Genomic DNA, 23,328 nt, shown 5'->3' with positions numbered 1-23,328 from the left:
GCACCGCACACATTTTACAATGTTAGACAAATGTTTGACCTCATGATGGCCAGTAGTCATGTGATTGTTAATTTATATTTTATCCAATTATTAAACTCTAATTGACCAACAATCCTGCAATTGTACTCTATTTGTTTTTCACCATGACAAAATGAACTACCCCCTGTTGATAAAATGGAACTTTTAATGAACGAAAGTGAGTATAGATATACAGCATTCTTTCATGTTTTTTTATACACTTATGCAGGTAACCTAAATTGTTGTAAACTATATATATATAAAGAAAGATAAAAATGTAAATTGATAATGTTTTGCTCCTTTAGGGCTGGTAGTGTGTTCAACATTTTATTGTTCAGTCTGATGCCCAGCTGTTCCTCAAGTTGGTCCAATAATTGTAATTTAAAACTAGCTGTTACTGTGAACTTAAAAATCGCTAATGGGTAAAAAAAGTTAAAAATAAAGAAATAATTCAAGAAAAAAAAACAATTCAATCAGGCAGGTTTTTATTCCCCATAGCTTTATTTTCTCGTAAGTTTGAGAGTAGTAGGCTAATAATACACAGCCGGATGATGGTACTTAAACGTTAACGAGGTTAGTGCACTGTGACGCTTACGGCAGTGATGGTCAAATGTCCGGATACATAGTCCATAAATGCCCACATGCATTATATATGTATTCGAACCGGACTTCAGAGACCTGGCAATGCACTTGAATGGAGAACGGTTCAAATCAGTGCGACCAGGGGGATTTATGTAACACAAAGACATTATAAAAACCCGAACAACGACAACAGGCCAATCCTGTTTCTTTAATGAACTGCAGTAGTTTAATTCACCTTAAACCATTGACCGAATTATTAATGAATATTTTTTGCTAGCTCACCGTGAATTGGCATTATTTGTATTGCATCAGCTCACAAGAGAGACTTAACACGTATGCTTAAAGGCAGGACAATTGACAAGGCCGACGCAGGTAAGTAATAGCACGTTATGATAAAGAACTAATATAAATGCAACTGTTAAGAAAGTCTCTTGATTGTATGAATCTATATTTGCCAAGTTTTCTTATGTCAGCACACAATCTTGCTAATGTCCTTACACTAAAATATCAGATACGGAAATTTTAAATTGGGGTAACTACGGCGTACAGGTAGACCGCAGATGACAACCGAGATATCGTTGTTAAATTAAACATTAAACAGTACAAAAACACTAACCCTTAATGCGTTTTATACATGTACATGCAGGTTAAACAAGTACAAGTCTAGCGACATATATATATGTGTGTGTGTGTGTGTGTGTGTGTGTATTCATACAGTCTTTTTTGTCGCTAACACACGCGATAAGGGTTATCTACATATTTTATAATTAGCAATGTACATACATGTATATGCATTACACAGTTTAATGGAAATTTGTCGAATGTCGGAATATACGGAGATTTTATATTAGGCCTGATTGTTTATCCTATTCCAAGTTGTCAAAACGCTTGTGATATCCAACATAGAAATGCCCATTTTCTCATTGAATAAATCATGTATCTATCAGTTTTATTATCATTATTATTTTTATTGCTGTTGTTGTTTGTTTGTTTGTTTGTTTGTTTGTTTGTTTGTTTTGTAAGGCGTTTTCTTCTTATCTTATTTCTGAATTATAAATCATTTATAATGTCTATTTTTCAAATACCAGTAGCTGGACATTTCTCAGTGTTGGCCAAGTGTATATAACTAAAATGGAGTCGAACAGCAGCGAAGCACAGCTTATGTCAATGCAGAGCTCACCACACGATTCCACCCTCTCTTTTGGAGAAGACAGACAGGTTCATAGTCGAACACCTGAAGACTGGAGGAAAAAAGTTAAAAAGGGGGTCAAGAAGAACCTCTTGTTAATTTTAACCCTAATAGCGATTGTCATAGGAGCGGTCCTAGGTTTTACGGTGCGTCTGTTACAGCCGTCAAAGGATGCCCTGATGTGGTTAGGTAATGTGAACGGGTGCTTCTTCAACAAGATTTTTGCCGTAGCAGGCAGGATAAAAAGAATATTTCATATAAGATGTCTAGGAAATGATAAAAGCAAAAGGCTGCCGAAATAATAGGAAACAATATATGTGTAAAGATAGATCTTGTGATACTAGCGTTATTATTATAATTATAATAATAATAATAATAATAATAATAATAATAATAATTATTATTATTATTATTATTATTATTATTGCTTGTGCCTTGTCCCAACATAGTAATTCTAACAAAAAAGTCTAACAGTGCCTTATATACATTCCTGGTGAAGTACGTCAGCACTTTCCCATAAATCTTCGCGTACATTTTTCAATAATAATTACACATAATTTGGATTGCAAATTTCAATAAAAAGGATTATTTTTATGCAGTTTAGGTTTTAAAGAATATCCTTGCAAATCTTATCAATGACATCAGAAACTTTCGTCGGTATGCCTGGGAGTACTGACACTAACAATAAGGAGGACTGTGATTCTAGAAAATATAGAGAGTAAACCTATTTTTTAATTAGCGAACTGCTTCTCTTCCAGGAATGCCTGGTGATGTATTTCTACGAATGTTGAAGATGATGATACTTCCTCTCATTGTCTCTAACGTAATAACTGGTAAGACATAATGCCATATCGACCTTTTTTTTATTCTGTGCTTCTGATGTAACCGTCATTCTTTAAAGGATGAGCATCGTTTGCCCGTTCACCCCTGTTCCCGAAAGTGGAAAAAACTGCCGACTCACGCCTCGGAAGTCCTACTGTCAAAGGCATGAGCATGTGCGCACTCACAAAATAAGATTCAAGAGAAACAAATAATGTTTCCTTTTAAAGATTGTCAAAAATTTCGTTCACATATGATATCGTTGATTTGACTACACCAATGCACAACAGCCATGGTGGGACATTTTGTGAAATGTGAAACCTTCTTACATTGCGTGACAAGTCTAAAAAAAGAAGCCAACGATGATGTTTATGTATCACTAATATATTGTTGTGCATGATAGGCATGCAGGATCAGAATGTCGAACAGATGATCACACGATAAGAGGGAACGCTATATTGATCCAATAAGTAGATTGTTTAAAATTGCGTTTGATCAAGGAGTTATAACAGATCTGTTATAACTCCTTGGTTTGATCGACTTTAAGAGGAAAGTCTGTCAATGAGAGACGTCTTTCAAATTAATCACTCGCTGATTATGTTTGGTGCGGAGAGGGCTGTCTAAGAACAAAGGTGCTTTATCCGTTTGGATAAATGGCAATGAACGAAGATATTTGTCTTTGTTACAGATGCGTTTTTAAACGGATTACTTGACCCCTTGACCCATGACGTAAATAATGAAAACAGGACAAAAAAGACACCAGACGACCAATGATTTTACTACAGACGCGTGCTGTCATGGAGGACCGGGAGATGTTGGGGGAGGGGGGGGGAGGCGAACTTGAGACACCTCTTGGCAAAAAACAACAAAAATACTGTGTCTGTAGCCCGTGAATCTGATTTTGTCTTTCCAACTGCCAATTTGCAGTCAGTGTTTTTTTTCTATAAATAAATCTTAAATTTTTGCTTTTTAGGAACTGCTTCATTAAGTCTCAAAACCAATGGGAAGATGAGCATGATTGCTTTGGTATATATTGTGCTCACTAACATCATTGGTTGTGTATTAGCAGTGGTATTGACTCTACTTATTCAACCAGGTATGCTGAACTTTCTCTCAAAGACATTGCTCAAGAGTTAAGATACAAAAAAGAAATTTGGTTTGCTTTTCCATTTGTATCAATATCAGTCACCCTGAGTTTATGAGTACTGGCGTTATCTCTCGTAAGTGGCGTTCTGCCCCCTGGTTAAAGAGGAAGCCCCAGGTTTTATTCCAGTATTTGAATGACATGCAGAAAAAGTAATAGATCTAGTTTTTAAACTTTGCGTTGACAACGGTTAGTTCTGCAAGCAGTTGTAGAGTAAACATAAACATTTTTATTACCATGTATATGTCAAGACAACAAGTATGTACCGGATACGCAGGGTACCTCCCATGTCAGTGATTCATAAACAAATCAATCGAAACGTTGCTCTTTCGTTTCAGGTAACTCTCCAAACCAAGATGGGGGGTCATCTGGCCTTGAGCAGACCCTGCAGACGCAGGACATCTTTGCTGATTTGATCAGGAATATATTCCCCGACAATATCATTCGGGCGTGCAGTAAACAGGTGAAGTGCTAGCTTTTTTTACATGTTAAATCTGTACAACATTTTAATTTTTCTTTTAATGATGAAAGATAAATAGAAATTCGTCTATTTTTATGATTTTGAATGTGCGGTACCATTTGGTTTGTGACCTTAGCATAAGCTCCGACTATTATGGGAATGGAGATTGCATAAGGCATACGGGAGGTAGATTGTTAGCCCACTAGTTATTACCTGTATTAGGAAAATCTGGTTCAGTTTGTATTTGTATAAGAATTAGTTTGATGCTGTAGATAGATTCTTATCACCTTTCATGCTTACCTGGTTCTTGTATTTCTAGGTCCAGACGTATTATGGCGAAACCTTGAAAATCGCACAAGTAAACACTACAGAAGGTTTAGTAAATAAAACCGTAAAAGAAGTAAAAAAATCCGTTGGATATAGTGACGGGTCAAACATTCTTGGTAGGTGGTTTCAAGGTTGCTTTTGTTAAGCTTTATTTATTTAAAAAAAGGATTTGAATAGTTTGTAATTTCTGTGCATGCTTATTTGCGTGGTCTTGCATACATATATTTTTACCTCCGCCAAGGAGGTTGTTTTCACCCCTGTCTTTCTGTTTGTCTGTTTGTCATCAACATAACTCAAAAAGTTATGGACCGATTTTGATGAAATTATTAGGGTAGGTCAGAAATGGGTTAACTTAGAAGTGATTAGTTTTTGGTGGTGATCCGGATCAATAATCAATCAACAATCAATAATAATCAAAAATTGCTGCCTTGGCGGAGGTCTGCGCTCTCGGAGTGCTTTTCTAGTTAATTTTTATCTCTTTGCCAGGAATCATAGTGTGTTCAATGATATTTGGAATAGCAACAAGCGCCAACAAAGAAAAGGGCAGGCCCTTTTTGAAGTTCTTTTCATCCACAAGCGAAATAGTGATCACAATATTGCGATGGTTTCTTTGGTAAGAGGCATTATCAGATTAAACTGAACAGCCATTAAAAAAGAACGACAAAAATGTATAAGAAAATTTAGGTTGTGAGGGAGTAATTGAAGGAAGCGGCGCTGTGAAAAGTTGTCAGTTTAAGAATTGTTTTTAGTGCTCGAATAAGATTGAAGCACTTTCAGAGGGCAGAAGCAGGTGATGCACCCGACATCACCACACCGCTGATCGTTTTGTTGTTGCCGGTGTGACAGGAATAATAGTCCGCTAGGGACCTTCCTAACAAACAAGTCCACGTTGACACCACGTGGTGAGCACGTCTTACTGAATGTGACAGCAAGGTTAATTTGAACTTGGTACCCACGTAAATCTATAGCCCTTTTTTACATGGAGTACACGTTTCACCCTCCCGTTACGTGTAACGTGGCAGCAATGTTACTCTAAACGTGGTTCCCACGTAAATCCATGAGAGGATTGAACGTGAAATACCCGTAAATCTGTAAGGTTGTAACGTGGAATACACGTTGCAGCTCCACGTTACCTATAAAGTGGCACCAACGTTACTTTGAACGTGGTTCCCACGTAAATTTGCAACCGCTTTTTACGTGGAATACACGTTTTAACCCCACGTTACATATAACGTGACAGTAACGTTACTTTGAACGTGGTTCCCACGTAAATTTGCACCCGCTTTTTACGTGGAATACACGTTTCAACCCCACGTTACCTATAACGTGGCAGCAACGTTACTTTGAATAAGATGATATAATATGTTTAACATTTGGCGATAACAATGATACCACGTTGATAAAACGTTGATTTCCCACGTCACATATATACCACATTTCTCCACGTGGTAAGGACGTTTTGTGTTTGCTGGGTTAGTCCGTTGCCAATTACTTTGTACAGGTAACATTCGTTCCATATACTAATCCCTATACTTCACTAAACCTGCACTAATCATATGGAATCTCGGACTTCTATTCCTAGGACTACCATTCTTGTCACACCGGTCTGCCATATGTGCTCGTTCATGCTTATATAACATCGTATGTATACACAAAACTATTAGTGTTATTTTCAAGTATTCTGAAGGTCGTTGTTTTGTTTTTCTTATTTCTTAGTTATAAAGAAATAGTCCCACAACAAGTGACTACAAACACGTTTTAAGTATTTCTTATATTAAGAAAGTTGTACGTAATGCGATTTATCTTCTAATGAACCAATCTATTTCCATTTTAACTTCCTATGCAAATGAAGATTCATTATCCTCTTTGGTTTAAAATTGAAAATCAAATTAATAAGAAGTATAACGTTTTGTTCTATTAGGTACTCTCCCATCGGCATCGTCAGTCTGATGGCAGCTTCCCTGGCCGCCATTACCGAAATCGAGGAAACCCTGGCCAGAATAGGGCTGTTCGTTGTCACCGTCACAGCCGGGCTCGCCATCCATCAGCTTGTTGTGTTGCCGCTGCTATATTTCGTTATTGTTAGAAATAACCCCTTCCGTTTCTTCTTTTCCAACATTCCAGCATGGGTGACAGCTTTTGCGTCCACTAGCGGGTAAGTGTTTTTTTTTTCTTTTATCTATAGACCTACATTGTACCGATGGTTTTTCTGAATTAGACATACTCGTAACATGATAACTTGAACTGAATGGGTAATTTTCGCTTCAGGCTGCAATCGAATACTGAGAATGTTTCCCTAGAAGAATCTGCAAAAGACTAACTTTGATTAAAAGTACATCGGTTTTACATTTTCAGAGCAATGGCGATTCCCGACGTGATTAAAGCTTGTGAAGAAAAGCACAAAATCGACTCGCGTCTTACAAGGTTTGCTGTCCCATTCGTGACGACTCTTAATGCTGATGGTAGTGCATTGTACATAGTCTCTGCATCTATGTTTCTCAGCCAGTTGGAGGGGTTTACGTTGGACGCTGGGCAAATCGTTATGTTGGTGTAAGTTAACTTTGTTGGAATCACCTGTCTCTCTCCTTCTCTTGAACGGAATTCAAAATTGATAGTAATATTGGTATCACTGAAATAACATTCATTCTTTAGAATAGCAAAAGTGTAAAAGAAGCATCTTAATTTAATTTGCATTGAATATGTTTCTCTAGCAGTGCGCTTCCTCTACATTGTGTACCTGTCTTGCAAATGTCACTTGTAAGGTAAACCTCAGAAATTAAATAACACTATCCTTTTCCTACAGGACACTGACCACAGTAGCTTGCATGGCCCTTCCATCTGTCCCCAGCTCTAGCATCGTTACCATAGTGATTTTACTGACCTCCCTTAATCTTCCTGTCCAGGAAATAGCGCTGCTGTTCACAGTCGAATGGTTACTGTAAGTGACGGGAATCAACATTTTCATCGTTTGAATTTTCATAGGGAGCACAGTCGAGGTGTTGATGTATATAACAACAATAGTACGTATGCAATAATTAGGTGTTTTCCATAGCTTTTATAGACTTACAAAATGTGGATTGAAAATCTGTTCATATTATATAAAAATATTATTCTGGTTTCAGTGATCGGTTAAGGACAACAAGCAATGTTATGAGCCATGCTATGAGCGTGCCAATTATCTACAGATTTTGTAAAGAAGATTTAAAAAATCATCCCGAACAAACCCAGGAAAGAAAAGTGCGATTTGATTTGGATGATTATTCGGAAGGATACGGAAGCGATGACAAAAGACTTAACGAGGAAGAAATGGTAGAGTTTGCAACTCATAATCTCTAACTACACCAGGGTCCGCTTGTCCTGTTACAAAATTATTGTACAGCCTATACTTCATTTTTGTAGACTGTTTTAAAGGCCCCTGATATGCGTGCGTACTGATACACACCTTGAAAATGGGTTGTGTGGTTCGATCTACCGGTGAAATTCAGGATCATTCGGTGCCGAGTCTGGTAGTTGGGTAGGCCTGAATAAGATCTCATATTTTCACCCTTATTTTACTTAATTTTACGTCACAAAGACAAAATGAAATAAAGTACACACAAAGTTTCAAAATTTTGTTCATTTTATTGCCACAAGACTTGTTAAGTACAGGTCATCATATATTGTTCTTCTACTGACCACAGGTCAAGAGTAATGATGACCGAGGGTGAACACTACACCTGCTGCCACACAGACACCAATGGAAGCTCCTCAAAACGCCATGCAGCTACACAATATAAGTTAAGGACATCATAACTTAGTAACAAAAATTCTCAATCAACAATTATGTACAATGCTAGTATCTTTACAGCTATGAACTACTAGAAAGGCACCACAATAGATTGCGATCACTATAGTACACTGTTTGTAGAAACTGTCTCTGTTTACTTAGCAGCCCCCTACGTACTGTACATAATGTTTGAATGTAAGAACACATAGACACACTTAACCATTCCAAATTGGTTTTTTATTTCTGCAAGTCATTGTACTTTAAGCCTTGCCCCCATTCATAATCCATAAATAGATTAAAATCTAGTGGTGATATGCTTTTTACAGGTACATATATAAAACTTCAGAACAGCTTAAAAACGTACAAACTGTAAGTTAATGTCTTGAAGGTACAATGCCCACATCATGCTCTCTGTCCAATGTGAAGTCTTCTTTTATTGCAGAAATTAACTCTACCACACCAAAAATGCACCAAAGCTTGGCATTCATTTACTACTTTGTTTTTTAAGACCCATAGCAGTTTCAGTAAAATAAAATTCAAGTCAAATTCAATTCTGCTTCCTCAATGTACGGGAGCAATAACCACACTTATCACTTAGCAACTACAATTGAAACAGATTTAAAAGTTGTGTGGCATTTAAAAGGAAAACATAGAGAGGAAAGAGGTAGCAGTGTAAGTACAAATTAAAATATTTCTCATCATTCTCTAAGAGACAAATAGCTGATGTGACCTGCAGCCTTTCTCTACGAATAAAAATTCAATGGAATTTGCGGGAATTTGGGGGGAGGGGGCGGAAAATAAAAATGTGACCAGATTTTCACAATGTAGAGGTGAACTTATGAAGCATTAATGCATAGCTTAAAAATTAGCACCAAAACATCTGCGCTGAATGGATAAGTTAATAATAACAAATATTGCACCATGTACCATACAATAAAATTCGATTGGCAGTCAAGTGTCAAGGACAAGTGCTCCAGAATGAAGTGCTTTGCTTCTATGCACACAACATCTATGATGGCAGTGAAACCATTTAAGGCTAATGATAGACTATCCAAAGTATCATTAAAAGCCATTCAGTACTTCTCAAATGCTAACTTAATCGCTTGCTGATGGCATGCCCTCTAAAATAAGACTCAGATGTACAATTTAACTGTTTCAATGAAAAGCGGGTGTTTACGAACATCTTTTGGCTAGTGTTATCCAAATTATAAAAACATGACAGCATAACATGCAGAAATTTTTCGTTCAAGCAGTTTTAAACACCGGAGAATCTATCACTCACTGCCTTGTTCAATATAACCCTGCAGCAACTGGTGCGCATACCACAGAAACTCAGTAGCCTGAAGCTATGAACACATGTCACAAACCACCCAAGGTTAAAAAAAAAAAAAACAAACATAAAGGATCAAGACAACCTGAGGGAGGAAGGCAAGCAAAATAGAAAATATTCTGTACAAATATTTACAAAAAATAATTTTATACAAAATGTACACGTTGGAATATTTCATAATTGCCAGTTTTAAACATCTTTTTTTTTTCTAAATTTTTCAAGTGTCTGGAGTCAGCTAGAGATTTTTTCACAAATAGTGACAAAACTGTCATTACAATATCACTATTTTAATTCATAAAAATTGCGTCAGGGTTTTTAAAAAATTATATTTAGTACCATCATGTTTATCAACTCTGCAACTACCTGTATATATTGGCTTTCGTTAACAACACTGCAAGTAAAAGCTTACAGGTACTAACCTAAAAGAGCTGTGCCAGTACCTGACCACCTACCCACATAAGACAATCAGCACTGGGAAAGCTGCTATTCAGTTTATTAATAATTCACATACATCTGTCTGACTAGCTGTGTGTAGTTTTTAGGTCATGCTCTTCATTGGACACATTATTATCTGAAAGGATGACCATGTTCTATGAACAAAGTTGTTTTCCTTGCCATAATTTGTTTTCCTTGCCATAATTACTGCAGAGACTTCCTCCATGTCTATTCATCAATTGTATGAACATATAACGTAAGTTTGTGATTAGTCTAAATGGAAAATCAATAGGACTTCACCGCCATACTTACTAAATGCCAGCAGTGTCATTTTTTTCCATAGACAGGAAAACAAAGTGGTGCAAAAAAGATCTCACAGGTTTTGTGCATTCCATGATATGCTTCTCAATTATGCTGATATGGTTTCCAGATTTCATTCTTTTAAGATTTAAATGTGGAATCCAATCCTTGAAATGAATTTTATTTGCATTATAAAACTGGCCCTGGTGTGTTGTTCTACTGCATTGATGCACTGTGTTCCTGCATTGTGATATTTACTCCTCTATGTTCTCTACTGTATACAGCTATTGAGCTTGTCTATCCACTCCTGAGATGCTTGGACATTTGGTGCACAGAATACATACGATCTCTTCACTGTCTTCATCTGTGAAAATAATGACAATCATTTGAATTCTTTTTCTAAATCGATCTTTTTTCCAAGAAAACAAATGTTAAATAAAAGAGGAACCATTGCATTATATATGATCTGACATTACTGTCTGAAATGGCAGTAAAAAGCAGATAAAAACCTTTTCAAAACGTGGCATTTGTGAAAGAAGTACAACTTAGTTCTTAGACTAGATCTTAGAGTAAAGCCACGACAGTATTGAAATAAATAGACCACTTGGACCTTTCCTTTCACATTTCACGCACTGGTCAAATAGAAATGGTCTCATTAAAAAACCCTCTTTACCTCAAAGAAGGAGTTGTCCTCTGCTCTCTTGGGAGCACCTTGAAAGTTCTTGGATGTGCCCACAGAGGTGACCTCTGACAAGTCCAGGTAGCCCTTGCAGTGGCTGTCCTCCATAGCATCATACCACCGAAGCTAGGGTTGGAATGAAAACGAAGAGTGGGAATTAACCAGAAATTAACCATGTATTTCATCAAAGATAAAATTTTAAGCAGCAAAACAATCTGAAGAAATACAAAAAGTTTAAACTTATCTGTTGGAATATGTATGAACCTAGTCTTTTTTTAAATTTATTTTTCATTTTTTAGAAATTTAATGTTACATACATTTGTGCAGCAAATATATATATATCTTGCTTATAATGACCAATCCTAAATTCCACATGAAGACACCATTAAGGGTATCTGTAGGCAAATTAAAGAACACAAGATGAAAAATAAACATGCTAAAACAGCTCAAAATTATTTGGAATGATAATAAATATTTCTGTAGTACCAGATAATTTTAAACAAAGTACCTGATGTTTCATAGAATCCAGCACAAACCACCTCTGTTTCCACTGTTTGAGCAGAGCTCCCTGCTTGAGAAGATAGCCCTCATGTGTTCTGTGCTCCTGAGCTCTGGCTGAGAACTGCCTGTACATATCACGACTAGCCTGGATGGTTACATCCCCTAGAATTTGTGCAGCAAATATATATATATCTTGATATAGATTTTAGTACGGTCAAGGCGTACTGAGAAATGTTTATAGATATAACTCATGAAATGTTTACATTTTCGGAATCTTTTTCTGTATCTGTGTCTTTTTCTTAGAGGTTGATATCAAATATTGCAACAAAACAAAAGTTAAATCTTTTTGAGTAAAAAACATTTTCAATAACTTTAAAGAAATAGAAATATATTTTCTCTCTCATATCGTTCAGCATTTTTTAAAAGTTAAACTTTAAAAGCATAAAATGAGATATGGATATGCCAAACATGGGCAACTCATAAATTGCATATTTTGCATTCAAGCTAACTAACTCACCAGGTGCGTGGGGCTGGGCCTCTGCAAGGTTCACACTGCTGTCTGGCTGCTCTGAAGGGGTCCGGATTAATTTGGCACAGTTTTTGGGAACAGAGGACACACATTTCTCATGGCAGTTATACCCACAGTCTGCACATCTCATTCCTATTAAAAAGAAAACACATGCTTAAGAGTAAATATTGTTGTCACAAAGATCTTATTCATGGTCACCCTTGTTTCCATCTTAAGCATTTATTCCATTCTTCCTAAACATGATGTATATTAGTCTGTTCAACACAGAGCTTTTCATAAAGAATGAACCCCATCAGGTCTCTTCTTGTAATTGAATGAATTTTCTTGTTCTCACCCAAAGTCACAGAGGAAGCACCTGTAGTCAACTCTTATTTTTCACTGACCTTGTTTCACTTGTGTCAGCCCCCACAGTAGATGTCCACAATGATCACAGTAACTTGCAGTAGTAAAGTCAAATTTTTCAAACCGATGTGGTTGTCCAAAACTTTTGATTGCATCCCCGGCCATTTTCCCTCGCACAAGAATTTCTAAAGTGGATCGTTTATGTAAAGTCCTTCCATGCGAACGTGTAAGTCTTGTTTTCAGTGACATTTGTCGCTGTAATGTTTCAGATTGCGGGTGGTCTAATTTCTCCCAAACGGCTTTCCATTTCATAGGAAGATGGTCTAGCTTCGTCTGTGTCTTATGAATATCCTGAAATAGGAGTTTAAAAGGTTACTTAGTGAGTCTGGCTGGGAGGTTTATGAATTTTAAAATTTTAGGATGGGGATAAAAGTAAGGAAAGGAACAAGGAAAGGTGGACAATGATCCCAAATTCAATACAACTATCATGTTCAAAATAGTAATATATATATATATTGAGAACTAAGGACAGAATCAAACATACAAACACATATATACACATCTTACCTGAAAAGCTAAAGAAAAACACTCAGGTTCTAAATGCCAGATAGTGTCATAACACCCATTCACTATCCGCCTGCTACTGGGGGCCAGTGGTCCGTCTATGGCCTCGATCTCCTCATTCTGCTTCTTGTCCATGTACATGGTTTCAAAGTCATATGGTGGTCCATGGGAGAGATCTTCTGTGAGATAGTAGTCCCAGAGCTCCAGGCTGGCTATGCCAGAGTATGGTCTCAGAACCTGGATCAGAAAAGTTAATTGAAATTCATCACTAGAGACAACAGTGCTCAATTTTTTTTAGTAAAATAAGTGAACAGATAGCTTTTGACACAAATTATTTAGGCAGGTCAGTTTAAATATTATTCTCAGACAAATCTGACATATTATGCATGTTTACTGCGAAAATATTATTCTCAGACAAATTTTACATATAATGCCTTTTCCTAAAATAATAAGTGAAACAAAATTAAAATATGAATTGCATTTTATTTTGTGTCATATATTGTTTAAAATTCAACATATTTAAGTAATTGTTAATCTTGACAGCTTACAATTCAAGAAGCATGTTCAAAGCACTGAATTAATTAACAGAAATCAAAATAGCATGATACAGATATTAATGTTTTTTAATTTTCTTGCTCAAAACAATATACGACTTACATTGGTGCCATCCATTGAAACATAACTAAAGTTATAAAAGACAGGAGATCTTCTGTGATGTTTGTCTATGTAATCCCACACAGATGTCCCCATTGTTTGCCTCAATGTAAATCCGTCCTCTCCTGTTGCAGCGCCATCTATTTTACTGGTCTTTGGCTTCTCTTCAAGCAACCAACCAGCTTCCATACGCTCACTCTCGTTATCCAACATAAAAGTCCGGAAACGATTTGAAACTGTGTGATAGGCCAGGAACTTGAGAAAGAAGTCATTGTATTCAAAAGACAAAGGGAACTGCCGATGAACCTGTAACAAAAAGAGTAGTCTTAAATAACATCCATGATAAACTTGAATAGCTGGATGAAAATTTTTGTTCACTGGTTTTTGTTTAATTTTTTTCCCTTCTGTAATGAGTTTACAAAAACATACATTTTGCTGAAGTATTTAACTTTTCATATTAAAAAGTACATATTTAACAAACATAAATCACCTGGTGAACCGCATCTAGGAACTGCAGGAAGACTGGAGCAAACCCACTGGCCTGGTTGGCAGCTGTCTGGTTACTACGGTGAGTAAACCGATGTCCAAATGATAGCCACTCCTTTTCTACCAGTGCCTGAAAAGATGCACCTTATTATAAGTACCACCTTTCAAATTCTATGTAATAGTATTCCTTTCTACTTTCGGAGTTTAAGAGTGTATTATCAAAATGTTTCTCAAAAGAACAGTGATGATGCCATACAGTGTCACATCTGATGTATGACATTAGCAATGTCATGTGTCACTAATGACACAACACTCAACAAGCCATCAGCAGTTTCCAAACAAATCTTACAAAGTGAAAAAAATGAGTATTTTTTAGCCATCAAACTGAAACTGTATGCACATCCTGCCTGTTTCATTCCCACTCTTTAAAGTTTTAAAAGTCAAGTTAGTTCCCACATTTAACACAATAGCTTTCATAAACCTAAGTAAAGGAAAACAGTACAATACCTGAAATCCTTTGATTGTCCTGTAGTATGGATCCAGGCACACCTGTGCCAGAGACACCACCTGTGTTGTGATGTCCCAGCCATCTTCTAGACACACCATCACTGAGGACCCCTGCAAGTCTATCAGGTCAACCACAGCTCCTGACAGCTGCATTAGACTTTGTAGCTGTAAAAATGGAGAATTCAATATTTCATATACTAATTGGAAAATCCTCTTCTAGAGACACCATTCTATCAGAGTTTATCTAGACCATCACACCTGACTGCAGCAGGAGACTGTGAAGCAATTTAAACAAATACAAAACATTTATATCATGACCGATTTTTCAAAAGAATGGATGAACCCCGAACATCCTTAAATAAATGTCAACTTAAGTCCTGAAACTTATTCATTCAAAAGTACACAGATGCACAAATGATAAGGCTGACTGATCTTGTTTATTATGGGCTGTAACACAAGTGAAATACACTGCGCACAAGTGAAACATATAGGCAAAATCATCATTATCATTACCGTCATGGTTATAATCTTCATTCTTTATGCTATCTTTACCTGTTGAAGCCACTCTGACTCCTGTACCAGTTTGTAGAAGCTGTGTTCAGCATCAGTGAGCAGAGCACTGGGGACACAGGCCCTTAATAACTTCTTAAAACTGGTCTTCACCTGGCGCACCTCATAGAAATCCACCGGGACAAACTCACATTTGGGGAATGAATCAACCTTGATGTTCTGAAAGTGAAATGTTGAAGTATGGAATAAACATCAAATTTTTGTCTTCATTTCATATGTGGCACCCTGAGCTTCAGAGCTAACTTGACACTAACCTTTTCACTGTAGCCTATCTCCATCGTGTCAAGTAACCTCTGACGAAAATAGTTTGACCTAGTTTATATAAGCCAATCAAATCCATGTTTCAAAATTTTTCACCAAAGTTTGGTGAAAACGCTGATTGGTTAACCGTCAATCGGCAATCCTCGGCTGATTCCGCAAGCTCCATACTAACAACATAGTTATTGTCGAGTGCGGAGACATCCGAGTAGTTCCGAGTGTATTACCGTACACAAAGAAAGCAAGGCGAGTGACTACGAAAAAGAATGTGTTAAGTTATCTCTTGATTCTTTGCAAAATATGAGTAAATCGGAATTGAAACCATAGGGTCTAGCAGTTTGAGGCCCTGCATCATTATCTACTGAGAGACGATGTTATTTGCGTGCTGCCCACAGGTTACAGCAAGTCCCTGATATTCAGCCTTATCTTTGATTGGTCCGGATTTGAACAAAGCGCGCTTTGACTCGTTCGCGTTCATTGGCTAGATCGTTTAATGAGTCATTGAGTGCGGGCTTTTAAATTTGATTGGCGGGCGGCGGAGGCAATCGAATCTGGTCAGAGGTTACTTGACACGATGGAGATAGGCTACAGTGAAAAGGTTAGTGTCAAGTTAGCTCTGAAGCTCAGGGTGATATGTGGCAACTTAAAAAAAAATCCATGTACTTTACTTACTTACTTATCCTCCTCGAGCCATGGTTAGCTCATAAGGCTTGTAGGCTCATCAAATTCATGTACTATAGAAATGATAAACCCTATAGTTTTCACCACTCACCTTCACTTGTGCTTTCTCCCCTAACACATACAGTGCTGCCTTATTAAGCCCTTGTGTCTGAGACTCCAGCTCTGCAGAGTGGTCGATACTTCCATTGGACTTCATGGCCAGCCTCATTCCCACCTCCAGGCTTCCAGATGAGGTGACTGCCCGCCGGTCACGTACACTACCTAGTCTACCCAGAGCTGGTGGTGAAATAATGTGGAAAGTTAGGGTTAAGATATCTGAACAATCATTCAATGACAGGTCCCCATTCGTAAGTGAAATTATTTTTTATACTGATGGCAGACTTCAGTGTTTCACAAAGCCCTTGTGTATCTCAGATATAAATTCCGTTACTATGCCCTTCTACACCAAGTTGTGAGCTTAGTGAAAACTATGCAAACCAGGACATTTTTATTCCCTACCCCCTGGAAAGGATATGAAATCCATTCCTTTACAATTTAATGCTGATGGAGTCCATATAACACAATATGTACAAACCACACCCTTAATCTACAGCCTGTGACTTTGGTGCTGTCAGAAAAAGTTTGTGCATTTGTTGGAAAAAAAAAAGTAGAGGTGAACATCGATGTTTATAAGCTTGAACAAATACTGAAACCATAAGCAATAATTACAACATCAATAAACAGTGTGGTAGAAGTTCAAATATATCAAGTTTCAGTAACAGACATACATGTCAGGTCTAAATAGACAGCTGATCTACTTGAGCTGATGATTATGCTTTTTACAAAGCTTTATTTTTAGGATAGCCTACACTATCAGCCTATCTAGCATTATATTAATGATACTGAACAGCCATGATTGTTTTCTTACAATGTGATAATCAAGTCAGTTTGGCCCCTGAACCATATACTCTGTTATATATATACATATTGTTATCATTATTTCACACTTTAATACATAAGTATATGTACTTGCACATAATTTATATCCACACATATATATGGTTCTATATAATGTAAGTGTATGTATAAAATGGCAGGGTTATGAAATATATATACTGCATGGAATGTGTACATTATAAAAGCCATCATCTTTCCCATTACAACCTGGGTGGAGTCTTGGTAGTCAAATACATACACTTTCCCCCTTTTCCAGCATTTGCTCGTAAACTTCCGTGTATAGTTCTCCTCAGCAGAGGACTGCGGCGACTCATAGTGGGGGTGGAAATACTATAGGCTACACCAGCTGAGTAAAGCAAGAAAACAGACCAAGGTCAGTTCAAGTCATTCCTCACACAGGATAGTTAAGTTATCATGAGTTATACTGTGTTGGTTATGTATTTGTTATGGCCCAGTGTGGGTAGGTGATTGGTACAAGCATTATTGTCTTGTGATGAAAAACAGAAGACATGCCAAGCCATGGAAAAAAGGGAATGAAGCATGAATAGGCTTCTAAAAAAAGACAATTTTAAAGATATAGCCAGTAAGTCAAAAAATGAGCAAATAAAATGGGCTTTCAATCTTAACTAGCAAAAACAAACTTCTAAGCCATATTACAATAAACTCAATCATTTTAATCTAATCAAAACTATTACATTACAATAAAAGGATTTAAAATCTATGCATCAAACAAAACCTAATGCCTCAAATAAACAAAAATAGTTTGGGGAAATGAAACTTGCACTAGACTAATTTAAAGGAAAAATGTAATTAGAATAATAGCAAGCAAAATAATTTTGTTGTTAGTAAAATGAATGTTAGATCCATGAAAGATAAAGCAATGAGTAGCTCATCAAGTCAATAGTTCTACCCTGAGTACTACCAGTCCTATGAATTATTTATTGGGTTACATATCTAAGTGTGAAAAGAGTATATTATAAAGATATGCAAAGAGAGGACATTACTTGGAATAATCCTGCACCATCAATGAATGTAAAATGTGCAGCAAGCCAGTCTAACACAAGCTCCCCTGCTGCAGGTAAAGTACAACCTGTTAATGTGGTATCCATTCACCAGACAAAGAGGCACGATCTTTGGAGAAAAAAACAATCTTAACAACAAACACAATCACACTGTTACATCATTTAGATTGCATGGGCCAAGACCTTTTAATCAGGGTACCAAACTCAGAATAGATGGATAGAAACCAAACTTTTTACACACCATTCAAAGTCCGACCAGTACGATGCTTTTTTGGTTGATTCTCTAAATACCAAACAATGCTTATTAGTTGTCATAGGGTTTTTTTTTTTACCTGCTAGTGCACTCTCCCTAGAATTGTTTGCCATACAGTTGTCTGTTACTGAAACATTGTTGATCAGAGATAATTTGAAGTGTGCAATGCCACCACCTGTTATCATCAACATTTTGTTTGGTCATTGGCAGCAGCTTTTATGCCTTAAGTTTTTCATTCAGAGCATTGTACTTTTCAATGGATTCATCACAGTAAGCCAAGAAAAGGTTTTTAAAATTTCCAAAATTTTGCGCTAAAAATGCATTGAAGAAAATGCCACTGCTGCCTCTGATGCAACCTTGTACAACATGTTATATATACATAACACCGAACTCACATTGTTATATGCATATATAACACCCAGTTCGCACTGTTATATACATTAACATATATAACGCCCACTATGGACTGTTATATAGAAATATCACACCTAGCTCACACTGCTATATACATAGACTACATAAATAACACTGACCAGTCACCACCACCACAGGTAGTAGCAGGTGAGATACATGGTATTTACATTATAACATTATACTCACCAACCACTTAGAGCTATACTGTATACTAAATCACCTGTCTTTAATTATTTCAATTACACATGATTCTACATCTAACATGCATTTCTATACATTATTATTCACAATTATGTACAAATTACTGATGTGCTATGTATTATCTGTGACTACTTATTCTTCTATTTTTCAACATTATCTAACATTGACACAATGGATCTATTTTTTTTAACAGAAAAAGCACAAAGTGGTTGGCAAAAACATCACCACACCCAAATACTAAAAACATGAAACAAATAAAACTAAGATGTGAGGGCCAGCCAAGTGAGTGAAGAAATGACATCTACTAAATAATATTTTAAGTTAAAATGTAAGATTATCTTATTAAACATTATCTTAGATTTGGAAGAATGTTTGTTAACTCAAAAATTAAATTTTACCTCCCATTATGAAAATTTGGTCAGTTTTGTAAACAAAATATGAAATCTCAGGTTATTTCTATTCCTCAAACCTGGCACACAACATACTAGTAATTACCAAAATTTCATTTTGATAGAACCATGTGACCAATTAAGTGACTAATGTTTTTAAAAAATTGTGCATTAGCTTAGAGAAAAAGTTGAAAAATACACAAAAAACAATCACCAATGTGAGAGAAAAGAGGAAAGTTAGACAACATAAATACATCGAATTTCCCTGCACAGGAAAAAAAAATAATAAAGTGAAATAGCGAGTTCCCAACCCTAAATCCACTGTGCAGGTTAGTGAAGCACGGTCACAGCAAACCAATACTGACTCTTTGTTGAACTCTTAAGTCAGGCAATCAAAACAACCACTCTTGTCAAATGTGGTGCATGTGCGGCATACTTCAAAGTTAAATCAAGTCTTTAAAATTTTTAGGGTGAGCATGGAATTTGTTTCTTTTCAATTTCAGGACAGAAAAAAATTCAAACCATCTTCGTATCAGTTTGGCATGGTCCTCTCCTATTCTTATCAAACAGCTATCAAACATAATGGGATAATTTCTCTCTATTGGGAAAGGGGGGGGATTGGGGTGGACAGAACAAGGACAGGACTGAACTACAAACTAGTCTCTTCCTAATAATCATCACTGGTTGCTCAATTTCCACAACCATGCAGCCATGCTTACATTTGACTTTCCCGCCACTACTGCGCAAGCTATTGACGGCACGAGCGATAGGATTCTTGCGAGACAGAGAAGGTGTATCAGGTAGCGCTAGTGTGTCAGTGGACAGCATCAGAGAGTCAATACTGGTCAGCGAATCGCTGAGAGATTTGTTGTGACTTTGTTGTTGATGTTGAAGATTACCCATTGGAGTGCACTGCACTATGGCATGGAAGTACTTCTCCTGCTCCACACTGGTGGACGTGATTTCGCCCGAGGTTCCTGGAATAAAGATCAAAAGGTCAAGGTTAGCTTTATTAAAGTCAGATTTCCTCAATAAGCAAGACTAGAAAGATTTGCAATTATCATATGTATATCTGACTATTATGGATGTATTCAAACTTGCATTAATCTAATCTCCCTGAGGAGGATACTCCCTGTACTCCTGGGTGTGTGAATTAATCATTCACAATTATCAGCTCTAATATGCACACAAGGTTTGGCGTGAATAAACTAAAGTTCATGAAACATTTCATTCCATTCTTCTTCATTTATGACTAAGATAAAAACAAAACTATAATCTGATAGCCACTGAAATATTAGAGGACAAAAATATCAATATAGCTGATGACGGAAGATAATGAATTATCTTCATCTTATTGAATTACAAAGGTTATTACATTCACTATAATGTGTCATTTAAAAATAAAATTAAAGGTTGATGTTTGATCTAATAATATATGAATTAAACAGTTATGTTATTTAATTTCAGGTTGCCTATTTGTGGCAACTACTACCTGAGGGTGCATTGTGATGAGACTTGAACATTCCCATCATGCCTTTGCTGTGAAAGCCACTGGCACGGAGTAAGAGAGCTTTGGTTTTTGGATGATACCATGACACCACAGGAAACCTACATGAATAAAGTATCTTAAGATAAAACATGTGAAAGCCATTTCAACAAAATGAAAGATTATTACAGTGAGAATTATTTTTATCCAGTAGTAAATATTCCCCATAAACAAACCTAGGTATATAAGTGCCTGTCCTGGGGTATAAAACCATCAGTTTAGTCTTGGTTTTTGGTAAGTTTAGGCCGTGTATGACTGCCACATGATGGCACAAAAATGTAATCATGACACCAAGACAGTAGAAACTGATTAAAATTTAGTGGAAAAGGCTCCTCATAAATGTATGAATTTCCATTAAAAAAACTTCTTTGTCATGTACCTGTACTGCCTATGACTCCTGGCAAACTTCCGTATACTGTCATCAGACACTGTCTGTGGTACCACTAGCATTGCTGGGTAGCTGGAAATACATGTATAACTTAAAACACATGGACCAGAACATATGTACTTAACTTGATTTGATATACCTCTGTAAATTTTATGATTATATATGTTTGGATATTGCAATCTGTCTAGTAAATACATATAATAGTATTTCAAATTTAAGAATAAGAAGACATGATTCAAGTACTGTATAGCAACCACTAAATTCGACCAAAATTTACTATATCCCTCACAAAAGTTTTGTTAGCAATACATGGAAAAATTCTGATTTTAAAGTTGTGAAAAGCAACAAAGGTTCAACTTAAAAATGTCTGTTATAAAAAAATTGGTAAATCTGAAAATTTTTTTCCCCTTTTTTTTTGCAATAAGTGAAGTGGGTATTTATTCAATTTGTAACCAATAAACACCCATTCTTCACCCTACCTTTCCCACAACAACCTAAAAACTTACCTCCTACACACAGAATATGTGGCATTGACTGTGGTGATCCGAAAAGGTTCAGTTTTAGACTTGGCACTGTTAAAGTTTAGACTTCCCAGGCCCAGTCTCTGGTAGTCTTTATACCCAGCCCTCTCTCCAAGCCGCTCCAGGTTCTTGGGGTCTGGGGTCCATGACATAACTGGTTCGTTCTCATCCATTACTGGCAGATAATGAAGCAGAATAATAAGTATTCTAATCATGCCATATAAAGGTCCATTTCCCATAGAGATGGGCAATTCTAACTTAGCAGTTAGGATTTCTAACTACAGACAGCCAATCTAATCCCTTTGCTATCTCATCACCAATGACACAAAAGCAAGTAATGTGCTACTAGATTTGCAATCTATAGATAGAATGACAAGATAGCTATAAAACTAAATGACAAGAAGTATGGAAAAATACCAGCCCAAATCTACTGAAAATACAATAATTGACAACTATTCAGAATCAGAACCTAAAACCTTCAGTTTTCAACTGTATGCAAAAGCTTTTAAGTAGCAAATAGTTTAGCAATTAACAGTAAAAACATCCTTGCCACTGATGAGATATTTAAAATAATTTAAAGGTAAAACATCCAGGTTGATACCTGCCAGTGAATAATAAGATTTTATCTCAGTGCCACTTGGTTCAATACAAAGTTATACATGCACAATTTATGTAGCATTTCTTATAAAGCATGATTCAACAGCAATGAACAGCATGAACAACTTAACATATTTATATTTCAGTGTAAAATTAGCATGGTAATTTAGTACAAAATAATTTTGCTATTCATTTCTAACAGTTGATCTGATCATTAGTTTCCACACCTCAGATATATAACACCTGTGAACTTGAATATTAAATTTTATATCCAATAATCAGTGCTAATAAAATCAATTCAGAATTCTGACTTTTCCCAAAAACAAATCATCAATTCAATAAAATTTTAGTTTAAATAGAGACTAGGTGATCAATAATTTGGATTTTCTCCACAAATTACGTTTATGCTAATTTCAGAAAAATAGCAGAAGTTTACATAGGTGCTATAAACTGAGTGTGAAAACCAAATCATCATGTAAGTCCGCCCGTATTCCAGCAGCCTGAGCTCACTACCTGATATACCTGCACCAAGACAAGACACCAATAGGGAGGGTGGAGTGAAGGAAGAACAACATGCTGTGCAACACTAAATCACATAAATGGAAATGGGTTCTAAACACTACATATGAGCTCTAAAATAAAGAGGTTGTTCTACTGTTGTTTCAATATTTGGCTTTTCTTTGGAAGTTAATTGTAGACTTGGTCAAAAGAATGCCGTATATCAAAATTAGGTTAATTTGGTTAGTCTACAAACATGGTTAAACAAATTTTATGAAATCTCTGAAAGGAAACCTTTTTAGTCTACATGTCCATACTCGTGAAAGACAAACCAATGAAAGTAATTTAATTAGATAATCAAATAATACAATCACAGATATAAAAAGTTACATCTAAAAAAATTGTCAAATAGTATCTAAGAT

At 36.2% G+C, this 23,328-nt stretch overlaps 2 protein-coding genes across 13 annotated transcripts in view; one reads left to right on the top strand and one right to left on the bottom strand.

The window, feature by feature from the left end:
• Nucleotides 1-688: 688 nt before the first annotated feature.
• Nucleotides 689-9,707, top strand: LOC106168510 (excitatory amino acid transporter). Its single transcript, XM_087016204.1, has 12 exons — nucleotides 689-972; nucleotides 1,689-1,978; nucleotides 2,548-2,622; nucleotides 3,582-3,704; nucleotides 4,091-4,215; nucleotides 4,532-4,655; nucleotides 5,026-5,152; nucleotides 6,461-6,694; nucleotides 6,895-7,089; nucleotides 7,343-7,477; nucleotides 7,662-7,848; nucleotides 8,220-9,707. The coding sequence occupies exons 2-12, from the start codon at nucleotides 1,732-1,734 to the stop codon at nucleotides 8,244-8,246; spliced, it is 1,599 nt and encodes a 532-aa protein (XP_086872330.1). The 5' UTR covers nucleotides 689-972; nucleotides 1,689-1,731; the 3' UTR covers nucleotides 8,247-9,707.
• The window catches only part of LOC106168468 (myotubularin-related protein 13), a 41,777-nt gene continuing 26,589 nt past the window's right edge, over nucleotides 8,141-23,328 (bottom strand). For 5 of the 12 annotated variants that reach the window (XM_024074256.2, XM_087016060.1, XM_087016072.1 and 2 more), the window contains 17 exons: nucleotides 21,797-21,986; nucleotides 21,282-21,362; nucleotides 20,849-20,964; nucleotides 20,076-20,333; nucleotides 18,432-18,479; nucleotides 17,316-17,423; nucleotides 16,233-16,417; nucleotides 15,185-15,361; nucleotides 14,633-14,797; nucleotides 14,130-14,255; nucleotides 13,643-13,945; nucleotides 12,989-13,222; nucleotides 12,463-12,772; nucleotides 12,068-12,211; nucleotides 11,558-11,712; nucleotides 11,044-11,175; nucleotides 8,141-10,734 (listed from right to left, as the gene is read on the bottom strand). In XM_024074256.2, the coding sequence (XP_023930024.2) occupies nucleotides 10,642-10,734; nucleotides 11,044-11,175; nucleotides 11,558-11,712; nucleotides 12,068-12,211; nucleotides 12,463-12,772; nucleotides 12,989-13,222; nucleotides 13,643-13,945; nucleotides 14,130-14,255; nucleotides 14,633-14,797; nucleotides 15,185-15,361; nucleotides 16,233-16,417; nucleotides 17,316-17,423; nucleotides 18,432-18,479; nucleotides 20,076-20,333; nucleotides 20,849-20,964; nucleotides 21,282-21,362; nucleotides 21,797-21,986 (2,825 nt within the window). In that variant the 3' untranslated portion in view covers nucleotides 8,141-10,641. The remainder of the gene's footprint in view (nucleotides 10,735-11,043; nucleotides 11,176-11,557; nucleotides 11,713-12,067; nucleotides 12,212-12,462; nucleotides 12,773-12,988; nucleotides 13,223-13,642; nucleotides 13,946-14,129; nucleotides 14,256-14,632; nucleotides 14,798-15,184; nucleotides 15,362-16,232; nucleotides 16,418-17,315; nucleotides 17,424-18,431; nucleotides 18,480-20,075; nucleotides 20,334-20,848; nucleotides 20,965-21,281; nucleotides 21,363-21,796; nucleotides 21,987-23,328) is intronic. The other 7 variants (XM_087016099.1, XM_087016087.1, XM_087016076.1 and 4 more) reach the window with 7 other exon arrangements.

Source organism: Lingula anatina, chromosome 1, assembly GCF_051362555.1.
Source record: "Lingula anatina isolate TDL-2025a chromosome 1, LinAna3.0, whole genome shotgun sequence".
NCBI classification, from domain to species: domain Eukaryota; kingdom Metazoa; phylum Brachiopoda; class Lingulata; order Lingulida; family Lingulidae; genus Lingula; species Lingula anatina.
Note: the sequence above shows the minus strand (reverse complement) of the source record. Positions and strands in the feature narration are given on the sequence as shown.

What these genes read in the sequence shown, in the direction of transcription:
- LOC106168510 (XM_087016204.1), top strand. Translation starts at nt 1,732, where the DNA reads ATGGAGTCGAACAGCAGCGAAGCACAGCTTATGTCAATGCAGAGCTCA. An exon ending in GGATGCCCTGATGTGGTTAG is followed by an intron (nt 1,979 to 2,547) that starts GTAATGTGAACG and finishes CTTCTCTTCCAG; the next exon opens with GAATGCCTGGTGATGTATTT. An exon ending in ATATTGCGATGGTTTCTTTG is followed by an intron (nt 5,153 to 6,460) that starts GTAAGAGGCATT and finishes TTGTTCTATTAG; the next exon opens with GTACTCTCCCATCGGCATCG.